The sequence below is a fragment of the Eubalaena glacialis genome, chromosome 19, assembly GCF_028564815.1.
Source record: "Eubalaena glacialis isolate mEubGla1 chromosome 19, mEubGla1.1.hap2.+ XY, whole genome shotgun sequence".
Classification (NCBI taxonomy): Eukaryota; Metazoa; Chordata; class Mammalia; order Artiodactyla; family Balaenidae; genus Eubalaena; species Eubalaena glacialis.
In genome coordinates this window covers 51,698,184-51,713,822 of record NC_083734.1, presented here as the reverse complement: position 1 = coordinate 51,713,822, position 15,639 = coordinate 51,698,184, and the positions used below count along the sequence as shown (strand labels likewise).

The 15,639-nt window shown below is 60.9% G+C and overlaps 2 protein-coding genes across 2 annotated transcripts; both read left to right on the top strand.

The window, feature by feature from the left end:
* Nucleotides 1-106: 106 nt before the first annotated feature.
* Nucleotides 107-3,838, top strand: MRPL12 (mitochondrial ribosomal protein L12). The gene is made up of 5 exons (XM_061174729.1): nt 107-266; nt 861-1,047; nt 1,221-1,304; nt 3,403-3,537; nt 3,635-3,838. The coding sequence occupies exons 1-5, from the start codon at nt 193-195 to the stop codon at nt 3,749-3,751; spliced, it is 597 nt and encodes a 198-aa protein (XP_061030712.1). The 5' UTR covers nt 107-192; the 3' UTR covers nt 3,752-3,838.
* A 3,606-nt stretch (nt 3,839-7,444) lies between these two features.
* SLC25A10 (solute carrier family 25 member 10) lies at nt 7,445-13,966 on the top strand. Its single transcript, XM_061174728.1, has 11 exons — nt 7,445-7,616; nt 9,655-9,774; nt 10,342-10,456; nt 10,536-10,584; nt 10,840-10,881; nt 11,697-11,740; nt 11,890-11,960; nt 12,243-12,335; nt 12,641-12,718; nt 13,631-13,687; nt 13,777-13,966. The coding sequence occupies exons 1-11, from the start codon at nt 7,524-7,526 to the stop codon at nt 13,876-13,878; spliced, it is 864 nt and encodes a 287-aa protein (XP_061030711.1). The 5' UTR covers nt 7,445-7,523; the 3' UTR covers nt 13,879-13,966.
* The last annotated feature ends 1,673 nt before the right edge of the window (nt 13,967-15,639 follow it).

Genomic DNA, 15,639 nt, shown 5'->3' with positions numbered 1-15,639 from the left:
GCTAGAGCGTCCTCCCCCAACACCCAGCTCGTATGCTCGGCGGTCCTGGCGGCTAGAGCGCCCTCCCCACAGCGTATGCTCGACGGTCCTGGCGGCTAGAGCGTCCTCCCCCAGCGCGTATGCTCGGCGGTCCGGGCAGCTAGAGCGTCCCTCCTACTGGGAGCCGCGTGTGACCTTCTCGCTTGCGGAGCGATGCTGCCGGCGGCCGCAAGCCTCCTATGGGGGCCGTGTCTTAGGATTCGAGCCGCCGCCCTCCGCCTCGCCAGGTACCGCAGGCCGCCGAGGGCCGGGCAGGCGGGCACTGAGGGTGCAGGTCGGGGCGGTGTCCGCGGGCGGGGGACCACCCCGGACTCGGTGGGTCCCTACGGGGGTGGTGGGCGCGGGGCCCCCTCCTGACGATCCCCTAACCGCGGGGGCCGCCGGTAGTTCCGGGGTGGCCCTGGATGACCTTGGACCGGTCCCTGATTTTTTCCGAGCCTCAGTTTCCCCGGCAGCACAGTGACGTGGTAGGACTTCCATGAGTGGATCTGGCGTTCTACCGCCAGGGGCCCTATGTTCTGAAAGGCTTTGTGCCGCAAAATGCATTCAAGTAGTTGCCTTACCTTTGTGGGTTGGTATAGTTCATCCAAGCCGGAAACAACATCGTGGGTAGCGTGTCTGCATACAGTTATGTGGGTTTCTAAGGCCCTTTGAAGAACATAAAGTAGTTGGGAAATCCCTTTGTTATCCACGTGGACCCTGGAGTCTGAGAACCTGAGTCAGGACCAAGGAGCTAGATCTTCTGAGCTCATGGCACCTACCTGCCTGGTCCGTGTCACCTGTTTGTGCCAGGCTGATGACTCTGTCTGAATGGGGGTTAGGCAACAGGTACCTCGTGTCTGCTCCGTGCGCCTGATGAGATGCAGCAGCCATCGAGGGGGGGAGGCCCTTGCTGGTGCCCCCTTGGATAACACCCCCAAGGAGTACCCCCCCAAGATCCAGCAGCTGGTCCAGGACATTGCCAGCCTCACGCTGCTGGAGATCTCAGACCTCAACGAGCTCCTGAAGGTATCATGGCTCAGGCCGGGTAGGGAGGTCTGGGGCCCTTTCCTGGGGTATTTGGGAGTTTGGTAAATTGTCCAAAGCGTGCTCCATGAATGCAAGGACCTTGCCAGGCGTGTCCCTGAGCGTGTCTGGGTGTGATGGCCAGCTCCTGAAACTACCTTTCTCTGTTCCTGCAGAAAACGTTGAAGATCCAGGATGTGGGGTTCATGCCGATGGGTGGCATGGTGCCTGGTGCTGCCCCTGCCGCAGCAGCCCCCGAGGTGAGATCAGGCTGGGGTCCCATGCACAAAGAGGTGTTTCTCTGGTGTCCAGCTGCCATCTTGCCTCACCTCACGTAGCCAGGTTTCTCTCCTCGTCCCTAATCTGGCTCCTGCGTCAACCAAACACACCCTGCGGGTCTGTGTGCGCTTTCTGGCTGTGGGTGCTCCTGCAGCCTCCCTGGGACCTCCTCCTTGCCAAGGATGTGCAGGTCCCTGCCCACATGAAGACCATGTTCCTAGCAGAAGGGGAACAGCCAAAGGAAAGGAAACGAAAAAAAAAAAAGAAATTGTATCAAACAGAATGGGGAAAAGAAAAAAGAAGAAACTTAAGAGACGGGGAGGGTTACAGTTTCAAGGAAGGCAGCAATGGGGAGGTGACCCTGAGGGAAAACTTGAGGAGTTGAGGACGACAGCGAGGCAGAGGGATGGCAGGCACGTGGGCCATGGAGCATGTCAGTCTGGAGCAGAGAGTGGGGGAGGTGAGGGGCAGCCCCATCCTCTGGATAGCTGGGGCAAGTTTGGGTCTCTTTTTGGAAACCAGAAGACTTGAGTCCACAAACTAATTTTGGGTATGGTTTGGTTTGGGTTTTTTGTAATTTTTGTTACAAGTCTCGAACTTATACGCAAAAGGAGAAATAATAATACAATTACCCATATATCCATCTCCCAGCCTCAATAATCGTAAAGGTTTTGCCATATTTGCTTCTCCCGTCTCTTGAAGCTTGAGGCAGATTTCGGACCTGTTTTGCCTCGTGTGCTGCAGCATCCATTCTGACCAGCATCCATTGCTGAAAGTGCGGGTGTTTCCTTACGTTGCCGTGAGCTTTTTTGCACAACAAATGCAATTAGCAGCGTTTTCTATCCCAGCCCTTTCAAGTTTTGCTAATAGTTCTAGACTTTCTTTAAAACAGCTGGTTTACTCAAATCCAGACAAGGTCTGTGTGTTGCATTTGGTTGTTGGGTTTCTCAAGCCTCTTAAATCTGGGTCGCTGCCCTCAACCCCCTCCCCCCAGCCATCACCTACTAAGGAAACCAGGTCAGGGGTCCTGTGGAGCGTCCCACATCCCAGATGTGTCTGATGGTTCCACCAGCATCGTCCACGCTCCTCCCCCCACCGTAAACTGGAAGGTGGCTTTACAGTCTGAACATTTGGGGCAAGGAGAGAGAGAATTACTGTGTAACTTGTCTAAACTGGAGCGCTTTTGAGAATAAAGGGGTGCTGTTAATAATTAGGCAGCAGACCCAAACCAGGACTGCCCCAGGCTGTTGGGTCATGTGGTCCCTGCTCTAGGGGCGCTGTAGTCTTCAGTCGTGACAGTAGGAGCTCTGTCACGCCCAGTCGTCCCATTGTTGGTCACTTGGTGGAGCTGAAGCTGGTTGTACATTTGTCATCAGTATGTAACCTTGGGTTTGGCTGACCACTGCACCAGCACTGCTTTTCTGTAGCGTTATTTTATGTGCAGAGCACTTTTGGTGTCATTCTTCCTTGTCTCATAAGTTACATTTTTTTTTTTTTTAATTTTATTTATTTTTGGCTGCGTTGGGTCTTCATTTCTGTGCGAGGGCTTTCTCTAGTTGCGGCAAGCGGGGGCCACTCTTCATCGCGGTGCGCGGGCCTCTCACTATCGTGGCCTCTCTTGTTGCGGAGCACAGGCTCCAAACGCGCAGGCTCAGTAATTGTGGCTCACGGGCCCAGTTGCTCCGCGGCATGTGGGATCTTCCCAGACCAGGGCTCGAACCCGTGTCCCCTGCATTAGCAGGCAGATTCTCAACCACTGCGCCACCAGGGAAGCCCGTAAGTTACAATTTTTAAAGGACAAGGAAACTAGAGAGCTGGGTGGTAGGGACAGAAGGCAGTTTTCGAACAGCGTCTGGAGAGATGGAGCGGAGTGGATGAGGGAGGAAGAGCACCCAGTTGGGCAGCCTGGGTCTCCCTGGCCTGCTGTGGCCTCCCACTGGAATCATAGGCTTTTCTGGGCAGCCGGCCTGGGCCTTGCCTTTGGGGTTACAGGACAGGGTGGCCCGGGAGTGAATCGGCTTGCTTCACTCCGTCCTTTCTCATCTTGCCACCCGCTTTCTCCCTCCCTCCCTCCCCCAGGCAGCAGAAGAAGACATCCCCAAACAAAAAGAACGGACGCATTTCACTGTCCGCCTGACAGAGGCAAAACCCGTGGACAAGGTGAAGCTGATCAAGGAAATCAAGAACTTCGTCCAGGGCATCAACCTCGTCCAGGTGAGGCTCCGTGCACTGCACAGCCCTCTTCCGCCGTCACTGACAGCTCTCAGGCCTGCCCAGGCCCAGGCCAGGTTCTGACTTTGCTCTCTGGCAGGCAAAGAAGCTGGTGGAATCCCTGCCTCAGGAAATCAAAGCCAACGTGGCCAAGGCCGAGGCCGAGAAGATCAAGGCAGCCCTAGAGGCAGTGGGCGGCACCGTGGTTCTGGAGTAGCCGCCCAGAGGACTGTGGACAGGGGTCCCGGGCCCCGAGTGGGGCTCTACCTGCTCCTCGCGAAGCACCCAGGCTCAGCGGACAGAGTGGCCTCGGAGCAGAACTGGGCACCCACACCACATGGCCAACTCCGTTCTGGGACAGATGTGGATGGACCTGCTGAGATGGGGAGGGAGGGGCAGCCACTGCCCGTGCAGCCCCAGGGAGGACTCTAGAAACTACCAAAAGTGTACATGCCCTGCTGTGGCCGCTGGGAAAAATGCATTGTCCAGGCCCTGTGTGTGGAGTTGTTTGTCAGGTGGGCACTATATGCAGGGGGCTGTCCTCTGAGATCCCACTGCAGACAGCAGCCCAGAGGCAGCACAGGGGGCTCTGGGCATTGCCTGTCCTGCTTGCAGGGGCAGCAGCTGCTGCGTGGCTGGTACCAGATCTTCACCTAGGAGCTGGTGTGGGGCGCCTGTGGAACTCCTTGCCCTTAAACTTTGGCGGTCTTCAACAGCACATGCAGCCCCTGGCCTGGGCAGGTGGGAGTGAGGTGTGTACCGTAAGTGGGCATAGCAGCCCTGTGAGAGGCTGCCCAGCAGGCAGGAGGATGTGTTTTGCAACCTGCAGCAGTTGGGGGTGTCAGCTGCTCCCTTAGAGGGGGCTCAGGGAGCTGTGTCATGGAGCCAGGGGTGAGATGAGAGAGGTGGCCTGGTGCCAGAGTGGCATTTACAGATGGCAGTGGCCGCCCGAGCTTGCAGGCCCTGCCTAGTGCCCTCTTGCTCCAAGGACCCTTGTCTTCCTTCTCCTGGGGAAGCTCCATCTCAGCAGGGCCCGGGAGGGGGCGGTAGATTCCTTCCTTACTGGCCCATGGCAGGAGGCCCCTGGGGCTTTGGGCAGAGCGGGAGGGCAGGTGGCTGCAGGGCTTTTTGAGTGTCCACTCTGGGAAGGCACATATTTCCTGTGACCCACGGGGGCCCACCCCTTCTGGCCTGGGTCTCCAGGTCCCACCTGGAGCCCCCTCCCTTGGCTCTGAGGGACCAGAAGGGGACACTAGGTCTGGGAATGCCACCCTCTGGGTGGGACGGCTCCGGACAGGCCTGGGAGCTGCCAGGCTCCCAGGTGGGTGTGCCCAGCATCCCCCACGCCACCTAGGTGTCCTCCCTGAGGACGTGCCCCCTGCTGGCCCTCATTGTAGGAAGGGTCCGAGGACAGGGTAGGCAGCCCCCTGACCAGAGAGCCCCACTGGCCAAGCCTGTGGCCCATGAGGTTACTGATTCGCCAGCAGCAGATCTCGGTGTGCCTTTGCTTAGCAGAGGGGACTGTTGGCCACCTGGGGCTGGGTGTGGCCTGCTGATCCTGCTGCCTTTTCCTAGGGGCAGGGAGTGGTTCCGGGCTCAGGGACACCCCCCAGCCCAGACGTGCGTGGTCACGGGGCCTCCCCCACCCCCGCCAGTGACCTGGAAAGGCCGCTTGTGCTCTGAGCTCCTCCATCTTTCCAGGGCAGCTGATGTGACGACTGGGGCTCCCCTCACCCCACCCCCCCGCAAGGATGGGGCCCTCTGTTCCATGCTGGGGGTGACTGCACCTCTGGGACCATCAGGCCCGACTCCTCCCGCCTTGCATACAACAGATGGGATGCTGCTCCCACCTGACCTCGAAGTCCTACCTGAAGGCTCTGTGAAGATCCCGGGCCTTCCCTTCCCAGGCAGCTCCCTGGCCCAGGCCTCCTGTTGGGGTCCCGGCCCCTCCACCTCCCCCTGATCTGCTCCAGCCTGTTGGTGGCCCTAAAGTGTCTCAGACCTGGAAATAGGTGGAGTGTGCCACTGGGGATCGCCCTGGGTCCCTGGAGCCCACTTGGCCCTTAGGCTTGGCATTGGGAGGTGGGTCTGCTGGGCATCCTGAGTTGCCCTGCTGACACCCATGCAAGACCTTACAAGATTCCATCGGAGCCTGGTAGGATTTGGCCTTCGTCCAGGCTCATGAAATGGTCACAGAGGACACAGCAGTGGGAGATCCAGAGCTGACTCACGTGCTTCTCACCCCCATAGACACCCCCACCCCCCTCCCCGCCAATTCCAGGGACCCTGGCGTCTACCAGGCCACCCACGTAGCTCCATCCTCCCTGCCCAGGCTCCAAGAGGAAATGTGTAAATGCCGCAGCACAGGCACCAGATCCCGAAGAGGCCTGGCCTGGCAGCCCTGTCCTTAAGCCCTTGCCTGACCTCCCCATCACTCTCTCAGACTTCTGCACAAGTCTTTAGGATCCATTTGAGAATTAGACTGGGATCTTTTTGAGTTCCTTGACCTATAGTTTGCACAATCCAACTTTTTCTAAAAAGGGTGCTCCAGTCTTGGGGCACTTCCCATTTTCCAGGATTCCTCCCACATTTCCAACTGCCCTTTCAGCATAGCACTATCCCTTGCCCCACCCCGGGCTCCTTGGCATTTCTGGGCTGGAAATCTCCTGGAGCCAGCTGTTCATGTTCCCAACTGATGACAGGGGTCAGAGGCCTCCTGGGGTTCTGGAAGACACAGTTTCCTTAGTCTCCAGGTGGCTGCTTTAAGCAAATAGACAGCAGGGTTTGCTCAGGCACCTAATGCCTCTCACAGAGAATCCCTGGGTGCTCAGAGACCAGGCTGGACTTGTTATTCAGGGTGCTCGGTGGGCCCAGGGGGCCAGGAGTTGTTTCCCCGATGCCCGTCACCCTTCTCCCTTGGGGTGGGGGCTGCAGTGGCCAAGCTAGGACAGCAGGACATAGGTCCTTACTAGTGCAGGGGTCTCTGGCGCTGCCTCTTCCGAGCTCCATGTGGCCCCGCCCAAAAGCGGCCCTGGGGACTCAGATTTCTCTGCCTGACAGGTGCGCCTTTGGGCTAGCAGCACACCTGCACTTCCGGTTTGCTGGGAGGTGTGCATCTCCTGCTGGGGCCAGGCAGGAGCCGGCAGTTTGCTGATTGCCACCTCCCAGGAGCCTGAGCCCCCACGCCCAGAACCCCTCTCCTGAGCCGCCTCAGGGTAGCTGCCTGGGGCCGTGTGGTCAGAGCAGGCCTAAGGCTGGACTCGGCTGGGCGTTCTGGGAGGGGTGGGTAGACGGGGCGGCTGGTCTCTCCGAATTGCCTTTGTCCCTAGTTTTCCTGTAATCCGCAGGTTGGTCCTAAGGAGGTTTGCCGCAACCTCTAAGCAGCTCTACGCGTCCCGGAGCCTGCGCCGCGGGGGTGGGACACTGGGTGCAAGTCCAGGGCCGCAGCAGGGGGCGGGCACTTGCGGGTAGCAGGCCTCTAGGAGAGGTGGGGGCTGGCAGAGCGCCCAGGCCACTCGGGCCGTGACACTAGCAGACGTGCCCTAGGCTCCAGGGCGGCCCCGCGGGCTGGCCGGCGCAGGATGGGGGAGGACGCAGGTCCCTGGGGGGAGTGAGGGAGGTTCACCCGCTAGCTCCCTGCGGTTCGCGCGGCCCGCACCAGTGGGGGTCCCCTAGGCGGCTCGGTGGGGCCCACTAGGTTGACCTGCCGGGCCGCGGCCGCTTTAAGGCGCGGGACCCGCCCCCGGGCTCGGGGCGGGGTCTTACAGGCCCCGCCCCTCAGGCCCCTCCCTCGGGCCGCGCGGGCGCATTGGCTGTGCGGGGCGCGGGTGGCCGGCGGCCCTTTGAACGGGCGGCGGCGCGGACCGGGCCGGTTCGGGCCGGGTCGGGGCTGGGGCGGGGCTGGGGCGGGGCCTGTGTCCGGGCTTCAAGGGCCGTGTCGGGGCCGGACACCTGCGCTCCTCGACGGCGGTGGCGGCGGCGTCCGGGCCATGGCGGCCGAGGCGCGCGTGTCGCGCTGGTACTTCGGTGGGCTGGCGTCGTGCGGGGCCGCCTGCTGCACGCACCCGCTGGACCTGGTCAAGGTGAGTGCGGCGCTGGGAGGGCCCGCCGAGAGGCTCTGCGTGGAGCGGGCGGCGGAGGTGCCCCTCGCTCCCTACTCTGCTACCTGTGTGACCTTGGACTGGTCCCTTGGCCTCTCTGAGGCACTTTCCCCCGCACTTTTGAGGACACTCGTTCTCCCGGCTGACATGTTGAGGGAGTGGTTCTCTGAGCGCAGCTGGAGGCACCCCGGCAGGACCACGCGCTCCCTCTGCCTACTGGGTGCCAAGCACACACACAGAGACACGGAGGAAGGATGTGGCCGGCAACCCTGCTTTGGGCTGCTTCTTCCTGGGAGGTGGGCACCTGGAAGCCATGATCCCAAGGCTGCATGCAGGTCCTGCCCAGTGAAGGTGATTGTTTCTCTCAGCGAGAAGCAATCACACTGTTTCTACGTTTTTTTGAAAAAATGCTTATGGGTCAGAACAAGACAGAGATTCCCTTGTCCCTGAGGCAGGCCAGTTTTCTGCCCTTTTGTCACCACGAACAACAAAGAAGGGCCAGAGGCACAAAGCATATTTTGGCCAGTGGGCCCTGGGCCAGGGAACCTGGGCTGTGGTCTTGTGGAGCCTGTTGGCAAGGGCAGAGCCCCCTGGCCACCCCCTCCCTTCCTTATCCCCACCCAGAGCAGCCTGCACCCCACATTGGCCCCCTGGGAGGGATTGGCACCTGTGTCCTGGGCTGACCCAGCCATCCCTCAAGCCTGGCCACCAGGAAAGGCAGGATTAGCAGGTGTTGGGGGTGGGGCTGAAGCTGGTAGCCCCTCTGGCATTTCAGAGACCTGGGAGAGGCCTGCATGGCTCCTGGTAGCCCCCAGGGCCCGTGACATGGCCTGGCAGAGCAGGGCCAGGTAGGAAGGTGCTTTTTGGTTTGTGGAGAGAGGAACCCCTTCTCATGCCTGTTTTGTTTTACTTTCTGGATGCCCGTACAGGTCCCTTTGCCCTCCTCCCTCCCCCATCGCAGGCTCGGGAGGATCAAGCTCCCTGTCTCTGCCTGGATGTGGACACAGCCTCCAGGGGCTCTTGGAGCCCTCCCTGGCCCTGGGCCAGCCTAGAGTCACTTGTCCAAGGCTCCTTGGGGCATCACTGCCCCTTGCCCCCTCCTTTCCACCCAGGTGCTGTTTTGCTGCAGAGCGCTTGGGGCGGGGGTGGGAGTCTGGGAGGCCGGCAGACACAGGAATGTGGCTGCCCTCTGGCCCAGGGAGCACACGGTCCTGTGATGGGGTGAAGCGGGCAGTGCTGGCAGCCATGGAGGCCTCCGGCAGGGGAGGCCCTGCCAGGGTTTTTACTTCTCGGCATCGTCTTTGGAAAAAGTATCTTAAAGCTCCTTGATCTCTTTCTTTGCCCCACGTCTTGGCTGAACCCTCACAGTGGCTTCTCGCCTTCACGGAGGCTGCTGTGTGGCCACCCTGCCCCCAGGCCCAGGGCCCTCTGTTCCCGGCTCACAGCACACTGAGAGAAACGAGGCAGAAGAATCAGTAACTTGCCTCAGCGGGTCCAGCCAGGACCTGACTTGGCTGGAGAGTGTGCTGCAGGGATGGACTCTGAGGCGCCCTTCCCCCTGTGTGCCCCCTGGATTCTCACCCACCTCTTCCGAGTCTCCCATGTTTCTTCAGGTCAACTCTGAGCCCCCCTAACTCTGTCTCTCTTGAGAGGCAGGCGAGGCTACAAAGTGGGGCCCTGGAGTTGCCCAGTGTCCTCATCTAAAGGGTGGAGCTGACGACTCCACCCCATGGCAGGTGGAATTGGGCTCACATGTTGGCTGGTATTTTCTCTTGTGAGATGATGGTGTGAAAAAGAGGTTGGCGCCAGACGTGGACACTGAGTTCTGGCTCCACTCCCCGGCTGGTGCCCTTAGGAGGCTCCAGTTTCCTGTCTCTTAAATGCGGGTGCTGGTAGCACTTGGCCCACAGGCTCAGCGTGTAAAGGTGGAAGATTGTGGAAAAGGGCTTAGAGCAGAGCTGGCCCCGGTGGGCTCCAGATGGGCCGCGGCTCTGAGCAGGTGCGACCCCTTTCCCCACAGGTGCATCTGCAGACGCAGCAGGAGGTGAAGCTGCGCATGACGGGTATGGCACTGCAGGTGGTGCGCTCCGACGGCGTCCTGGCGCTCTACAATGGGCTGAGCGCCTCCCTGTGCAGACAGGTACCTCTGGGCGGCTCCCCACCTCCCGGGGTAGTGGGTGGGTGGGACTCTCAGCCAGGGGTCCCTTAGGTCTTGATCCCAGAGCCCACACTCAGCCCAAGGAGGCAGAGGGGTCGCTGGCCTCCCCCAGGCCAGTCGCGCCTCTTGCCCACCGTGGATGCCCTGTGGGCATGGAAGCTACTTTGTCCTTTTCAAGGCTGCTTATGAGGAAGGAACCGCAAGGCCTGGGGAGCCAGCAGCCCCCGGGTGGGTGCAGGGTGCGGCAGTGTGAGATGTGCTTCTGCCTTGCACAGGGTTGGCCATGCTCTCACAGCCGGCCCGAGACCACCGCCTACAGATGGGGATACTGACGCTGGCAGGGGCGAGGTGGGAGAAGAGGAGGGTGCGGGGCCTGGACGCAGCCAGCCCCGGGTTCGCGAATTGGCTCAGCTGCTTGCTGGCCGAGAGGTCCCTGGGTGTCCCTGTGGTTCACGTGGTGATGACCACGCACTGGAGGGCCAGGGGGGTGGGGGGTGCCCAGCGCCGTCCCTCCAGCCGCACCCTCTGAGCTGGGCCCCTTCTCCCCAGATGACCTACTCCCTGACTCGGTTTGCCATCTACGAGACCGTGCGGGACCACGTAACCAAGGGCAGCGAGGGCCCCCTGCCCTTCTACAAGAAGGTCGTGCTGGGCTCCATCAGTGGTGAGCAGCCGGGTGGGCAGCGGCGGGGCAGGTGGGGCGGGGGGCCTTGCCAATGGTCACATGTTGGCTGTTGTGACAGGTTGTATCGGCGGCTTCGTGGGCACCCCCGCGGACATGGTCAACGTCAGGTCAGTGCGGTCCCCGAGGCTGGGGTCTTGCTGTCCCCTGGTGGGGCTGGCCTCACTCGCTGGGGTCTCAGTGTGTTCAGCCTGGAACAAGCCACTCAGACCTCAGGGTCTGGGATGCTGGGGGATGGCGCTGAGCCTGTGGCGGGGCAGCCCTGGGCGGGGCCGGCTGCTCACTGCCAGAGGGAGCCCCTGACGCCTGCTGGGGTCTGTGGGGCGTCTGGCCCTGCCGCCCCCTGAACCCTCGGCTTGTTTCAGGATGCAGAACGACGTGAAGCTGCCCCAGAATCAGCGCCGAAAGTGAGTAGCATGGTGTGCCCGGGGGTTTTGGGGACGGGGCTGAGAAGACCCCTGAGCAGCTCTGCCGGGACCCGGTGGGGACTCCAGCAGGGCACCGCTCCTGTGGGGTCACGTGGGGCAGGTCGGGCGGCTGACGGCCTTTGGAAATTGTGAGCGTCTGTTCTGGAATCCTGAGGGGGCTTCCAGGACCTCTGGGTTCTTCTTCCCCTGTGGGAGGACCCCGGGGTTGGGGGCTGGACTGGGAGGTGGGCAGGGGTTGGTCACTCTCTACTCCCTCTTGCACCTGTGCACGTTTGCATGAAGGGTGGTTTAGAAGTTTAAGTGAGTTTGGTCTTCAAAAGGGTTTGGGAGCTGGGTGGTTGTTTTCGTGGTAAAAACACCGTTTTGCGTGAAACCTAAGACACGGGGGATTCTGAGGCCCTGTTTATGGACCGATGCTGTAGTCAAACCCTGGGCGTTGGTATCAGCCAGTTCAGGGAGAAGTGTGGCTCCAGGTGATCCCATTGGCCACCCGGCAGGGCGTCCCATCCTCCCGCCCTTGGTAACGGCCTGCAGACAGGACTAGCTTCAGAGCTGGCAGCCCCCCCCCAGAGAGGGTGTTTTCCTGTGGAACTCGGGATCTTCAGGCCCTGAGGTCCACTGAGCAAGGAGACTGCTCTGAGCTGTCAGAAAAGGCCATTGTTCTCTGGCCCCTATGGCACTTTGAGTTTCTCCTGGCCTGTGATGGGGGCATGGCCTGTGATGGGGAGGACCTTCCCAAGGGAGCCAGTGGTCAGGGAGAGCTTCACATGGGCCCACTCTCTGTCCCCCGGCAGCTACGCCCACGCCCTGGACGGCCTGTACCGCGTGGCCCGAGAAGGTGAGAGGGGAGGTCCTTTGCCCGGTGGGGGCCTGGGGCAGCCTCCAACTGGGACCCAGGAGCGGGCCTAGGGAGAGCGCTGTTAAGGACTTGGGGGGAGGCCGGAGGGGTTTGGGCCGGGCACCCAACCTCTTCCCTTCTCCCGACAGAGGGTCTGAAGAAGCTGTTCTCGGGCGCAACTATGGCGTCCAGTCGAGGGATGTTGGTCACTGTGGGCCAGGTAGGGCTTCCGCTTGGGGTGGGACTCGGGCAGCATCTGGGGAGCCTGGCCTCAGCCCTCTGAGAGGTCCCATAGGAAGGCAGTGGGCATGAACACACATGGGGCCAGGGAAGTGGGCTCAGGCCGGTCTGGGCCTCATCTGTCCACCCAGGTGTGGTGACGGTAGATGAACCACAGAGCACGTACTTGGTCAGTCCAGCTGGTGTCACTGTGGGCCCCATCTGTCTTCCCCCGAGCTGTGGGCTGTCCCTTGGACCCTGACCATCCCTGCTCCCCCGACAGCTGTCCTGCTATGACCAAGCCAAGCAGCTGGTTCTCAGTACGGGGTACTTGTCCGACAGCATCTTCACTCACTTTATCGCCAGCTTCATTGCGGTGAGTGGCGGAGGTGGGGCCCTGACCAGCCTTGGGAGCTGAGGGCGCCTGGGATGAGCAAGGGCTCAGAATGGCAGGAGGCTTTGGCAAGTCTGGTGGCTGCCCCTCTCAGGCTGCATTAGTAGGCGCCAGGGTCCTGGGGAGGAGTCCATGGATCCCCCAGAGCCCAGGCCGAGACTGTTCCTGTTGTCCCCCATGGCCCTGGGGACACCTCCTGGGGGTCCAGGATAGGCCTGTGGTGAGGCGGGTGAGGGGTGCCCACCCGCCCTGCCTGGCAGACCCATTGGTGACGACCTGCCTTCCAGGGTGGATGCGCCACATTCCTGTGCCAGCCCCTGGACGTGCTGAAGACCCGGCTGATGAACGCCAAGGGCGAGTATCAGGTGAGTGGGGGCCCCGCCCTGCTGCTGCTGCTGGGTGAGCCTGTGTCCTTGTGCCAGGGTGTGGACGAGGCTCTGCTCCTCCACCCACGACTGCATCCCTCCCAGTTGCCATCAGGCCTGCAGCAGCCTGGGCCCTGTGTGTGTTTTTGGGTTTTTTTAATTAATTAATTATTTATTTATTTATCTTTGGCTGTGTTGGGTCTTCATTGCTGAGCGCGGGCTTTCTCTAGTTGTGGCGAGCGGGGGCTACTCTTCGTTCCGGTACGCGGGCTTCTCATTGCCGTGGCTTCTCTTGTTGCAGAGCACGGGCTCTAGGCGTGCGGGCTTCAGTAGTTGTGGCACGTGGGCTCTAGAGCACAGGCTCAGTAGTTGTGGCGCACGGACTTAGTTGCTTTGCGGCATGTGGGATCTTCCCAGACCAGGGCTCGAACCCGTGTTCCCTACATTGGCAGGTGGATTCTTAACCACTGCGCCACCAGGGAAGCCACCTGTGTGTGTGTTTTTAAATCAGATTCTTTGACACGTTAACAGAGGCAGTTGGGTCACTGCAGTCAGTGAAGCTCAGCACGGTGCAGGTCGGCAGGTCCAGCGCCTGGGGCCAAGCACCTGTCCGAGGCTCCCTCCGTCACGCACGGTGTCTTCTGTGTCTTTATGGCAGCCGCTCAAGCACCGTAGGTGCCTGGCAGGTCAGCCTGGCCCTGGGTGTGCTTTCAGATTCTAGTTTTGTCTGGTTAGTGGGCAGGGCAGCCCTTGACCTTTGTGCCTGCCGACCCCACCTCCCATGTTTACCTTTGAACTTCCAGGCTGTTTTGCACACTCATGCCCGCCATCAGGTGCGGGGGTGGGGGTGGGCGTTCGTGCCTTTCGAGAAGCAGCTTTCCATCTTATTGCATTATCTTGCATTTTTTGCAGGGTGTTCTGCACTGTGCCATGGAGACAGCGAAGCTTGGGCCGCTGGCCTTTTACAAGGTTAAGCAGGGGCGTGGCTGGGGCAGGGGGGCAGGGCAGGGGGGTTCCCTCCAGGGCTGTCTTCACATCCCCCCTCCTCTCTCCCTCAGGGCCTCGCGCCTGCCGGCATCCGCCTCATGCCCCACACTGTGCTCACGTTTGTGTTTCTGGAGCAGCTTCGCAAACACTTTGGCATCAAAGTGCCGTCCTGATGTGGCCATGGGAGCAGCTGGGTCATGCCCAGCCCCCTGCCCCAGTTTTTTCCAGAGTCCTGGAGGGTCAGCAGCTGAGCGCTGCCCTGAGCCCAGCACCTGCCCGCTGTGCTCCGGCCCCCTCCTCCCTGGCTCAGGACCCCCGCCCCAGCCTGCCTGGCCAGCCCAGTGACCGTCGTCCCCTCCTGAGCTGCTGCCCGCACCTCCACCCCCTGCTGCCCACCCCAGGCTCTCCCCACCTGATGTCCAGCAGCCTCCTCTGCACACCAGTAACTCCCTCAGAGGGAGGTGTCTAGGCCCCAGGTTCAGTTTTCTCTCTCCCCAAGTAGGCAGTTAACCCTGGAGTTGGGAGGGGCAGGCTGTCCAGGCTTTCTGGGGTCTGGGGTCTCCAGCCCCTGAAGTCTCTTCCTTTCACTAAGCCCAGGGCCCCCAGCACTGTCTTCCAGCAGCTTCCACTGAGGACCTGGGTGATAGAGTGGGCGGTGTGGACCCCCAGCATCGCTCACCGAATGACATGTGCACCTGCACTTTCATCCCAGGAGAGGGACCATAGCTTTGATGATGTTCTCAAAGGTAGCTGCACACCCACAGCTGCCAGGCCAGGGCAGAATGAGTACCCAGGAGGGAGGGTCTGGCTGTGACCCACAGGTGCCCCACACCCCTGCCCCCCCGGTCCAGCCCATCCCCAGTTGCTTTAACAATCAGTTTCACCAAAACCTCTCAGTGCCAGCAGGCGGCTGCTGTCTTCATGGAGCGTGCAGTGTCCCCTCCTGGCTCCCTGGGCAGGAGTGGCATGTCCACAGGGGCTCCTGTCTACACAGCGGTCACTTGCAAGGTCCCCAGCAGCTGGTCAGCCAAAACGCCACCGCCCAGGTTCCGCTGCCACAGCAGCCTGCAGATGGGCGGGGAGCTGCATCTGTCTGCCTCTCCCAGCCACCTGGCCACTGTGCCACACCCCCCGCCCCCCAGCAAGTGGCCAGCGCTTCTATGTCGCCCTACAGGGGTGTTAATAAAGGACGGTGAAGTGCTGGGTCTGGTTTCTGTGTCCAGGCCACTAACTAGTCTGCCTCGCTGTCGCGGGCTACAAGACCATCCTCTGCACCCTCCCAGGAGGGCTCTTGGGTTTACGGAGGAGTAGAGCCCAGAGCAGGGGAGAAGCTGCAGCCCTGCCTGGATACACTTGGATCGCCTGTGGACAGACGGCTGGGGGGAGAGCAGGGCCTGCACATTTAGGGGTGGTCAGCGTTGAGGTCCTGGATCCAGGTCACTGTGGATCCCACAGGGCTGCCCCTTCCCAGCAAGCACCTGGTGCTACAAGCCCCCTGGGGATGAGAGTTCCCAGTAGGACTGGCTGGTCTCCCTAGAGGTGCCCCTTGAGTCAGAGCCCTGGGCTTTTGGACACTGGCCTATTGTCCAGCAAACCCAGATGGGCCTGGGAGACCCTGGTTCTGTGGGCTGCAGAGCCTCAGACAGGCTGGGGCAGGAGCTGGTGTGAGTACCATCCTGAGGCCTTTTGATGTCCCAGGACAGGTGGAAGCTGCCCCAGCCAGGGGACAGGACAGATGCCCTGGGCAGTTTGTTCAGACATCAATGCCCCTGACACCCTAGCCGTGAAGCAAGGAGAATTGTGGAGCATTTCAAGCAGATAAAAAGAATTTTAGGTCGTGGTGATAGTTGCACAGCTCTGTAACCTGATAACCACTATATCTCAACAAAGCTGTTATTTTAAAAAACAACAAACTACCCACATGCCCACCCCAG

What these genes read in the sequence shown, in the direction of transcription:
- SLC25A10 (XM_061174728.1), top strand. Translation starts at nt 7,524, where the DNA reads ATGGCGGCCGAGGCGCGCGTGTCGCGCTGGTACTTCGGTGGGCTGGCG. An exon ending in CGTGCTGGGCTCCATCAGTG is followed by an intron (nt 10,457 to 10,535) that starts GTGAGCAGCCGG and finishes CTGTTGTGACAG; the next exon opens with GTTGTATCGGCGGCTTCGTG. An exon ending in TGTTGGTCACTGTGGGCCAG is followed by an intron (nt 11,961 to 12,242) that starts GTAGGGCTTCCG and finishes CTCCCCCGACAG; the next exon opens with CTGTCCTGCTATGACCAAGC.
- MRPL12 (XM_061174729.1), top strand. Translation starts at nt 193, where the DNA reads ATGCTGCCGGCGGCCGCAAGCCTCCTATGGGGGCCGTGTCTTAGGATT. An exon ending in GCCGCCCTCCGCCTCGCCAG is followed by an intron (nt 267 to 860) that starts GTACCGCAGGCC and finishes AATGGGGGTTAG; the next exon opens with GCAACAGGTACCTCGTGTCT. An exon ending in CTGCCGCAGCAGCCCCCGAG is followed by an intron (nt 1,305 to 3,402) that starts GTGAGATCAGGC and finishes TCCCTCCCCCAG; the next exon opens with GCAGCAGAAGAAGACATCCC.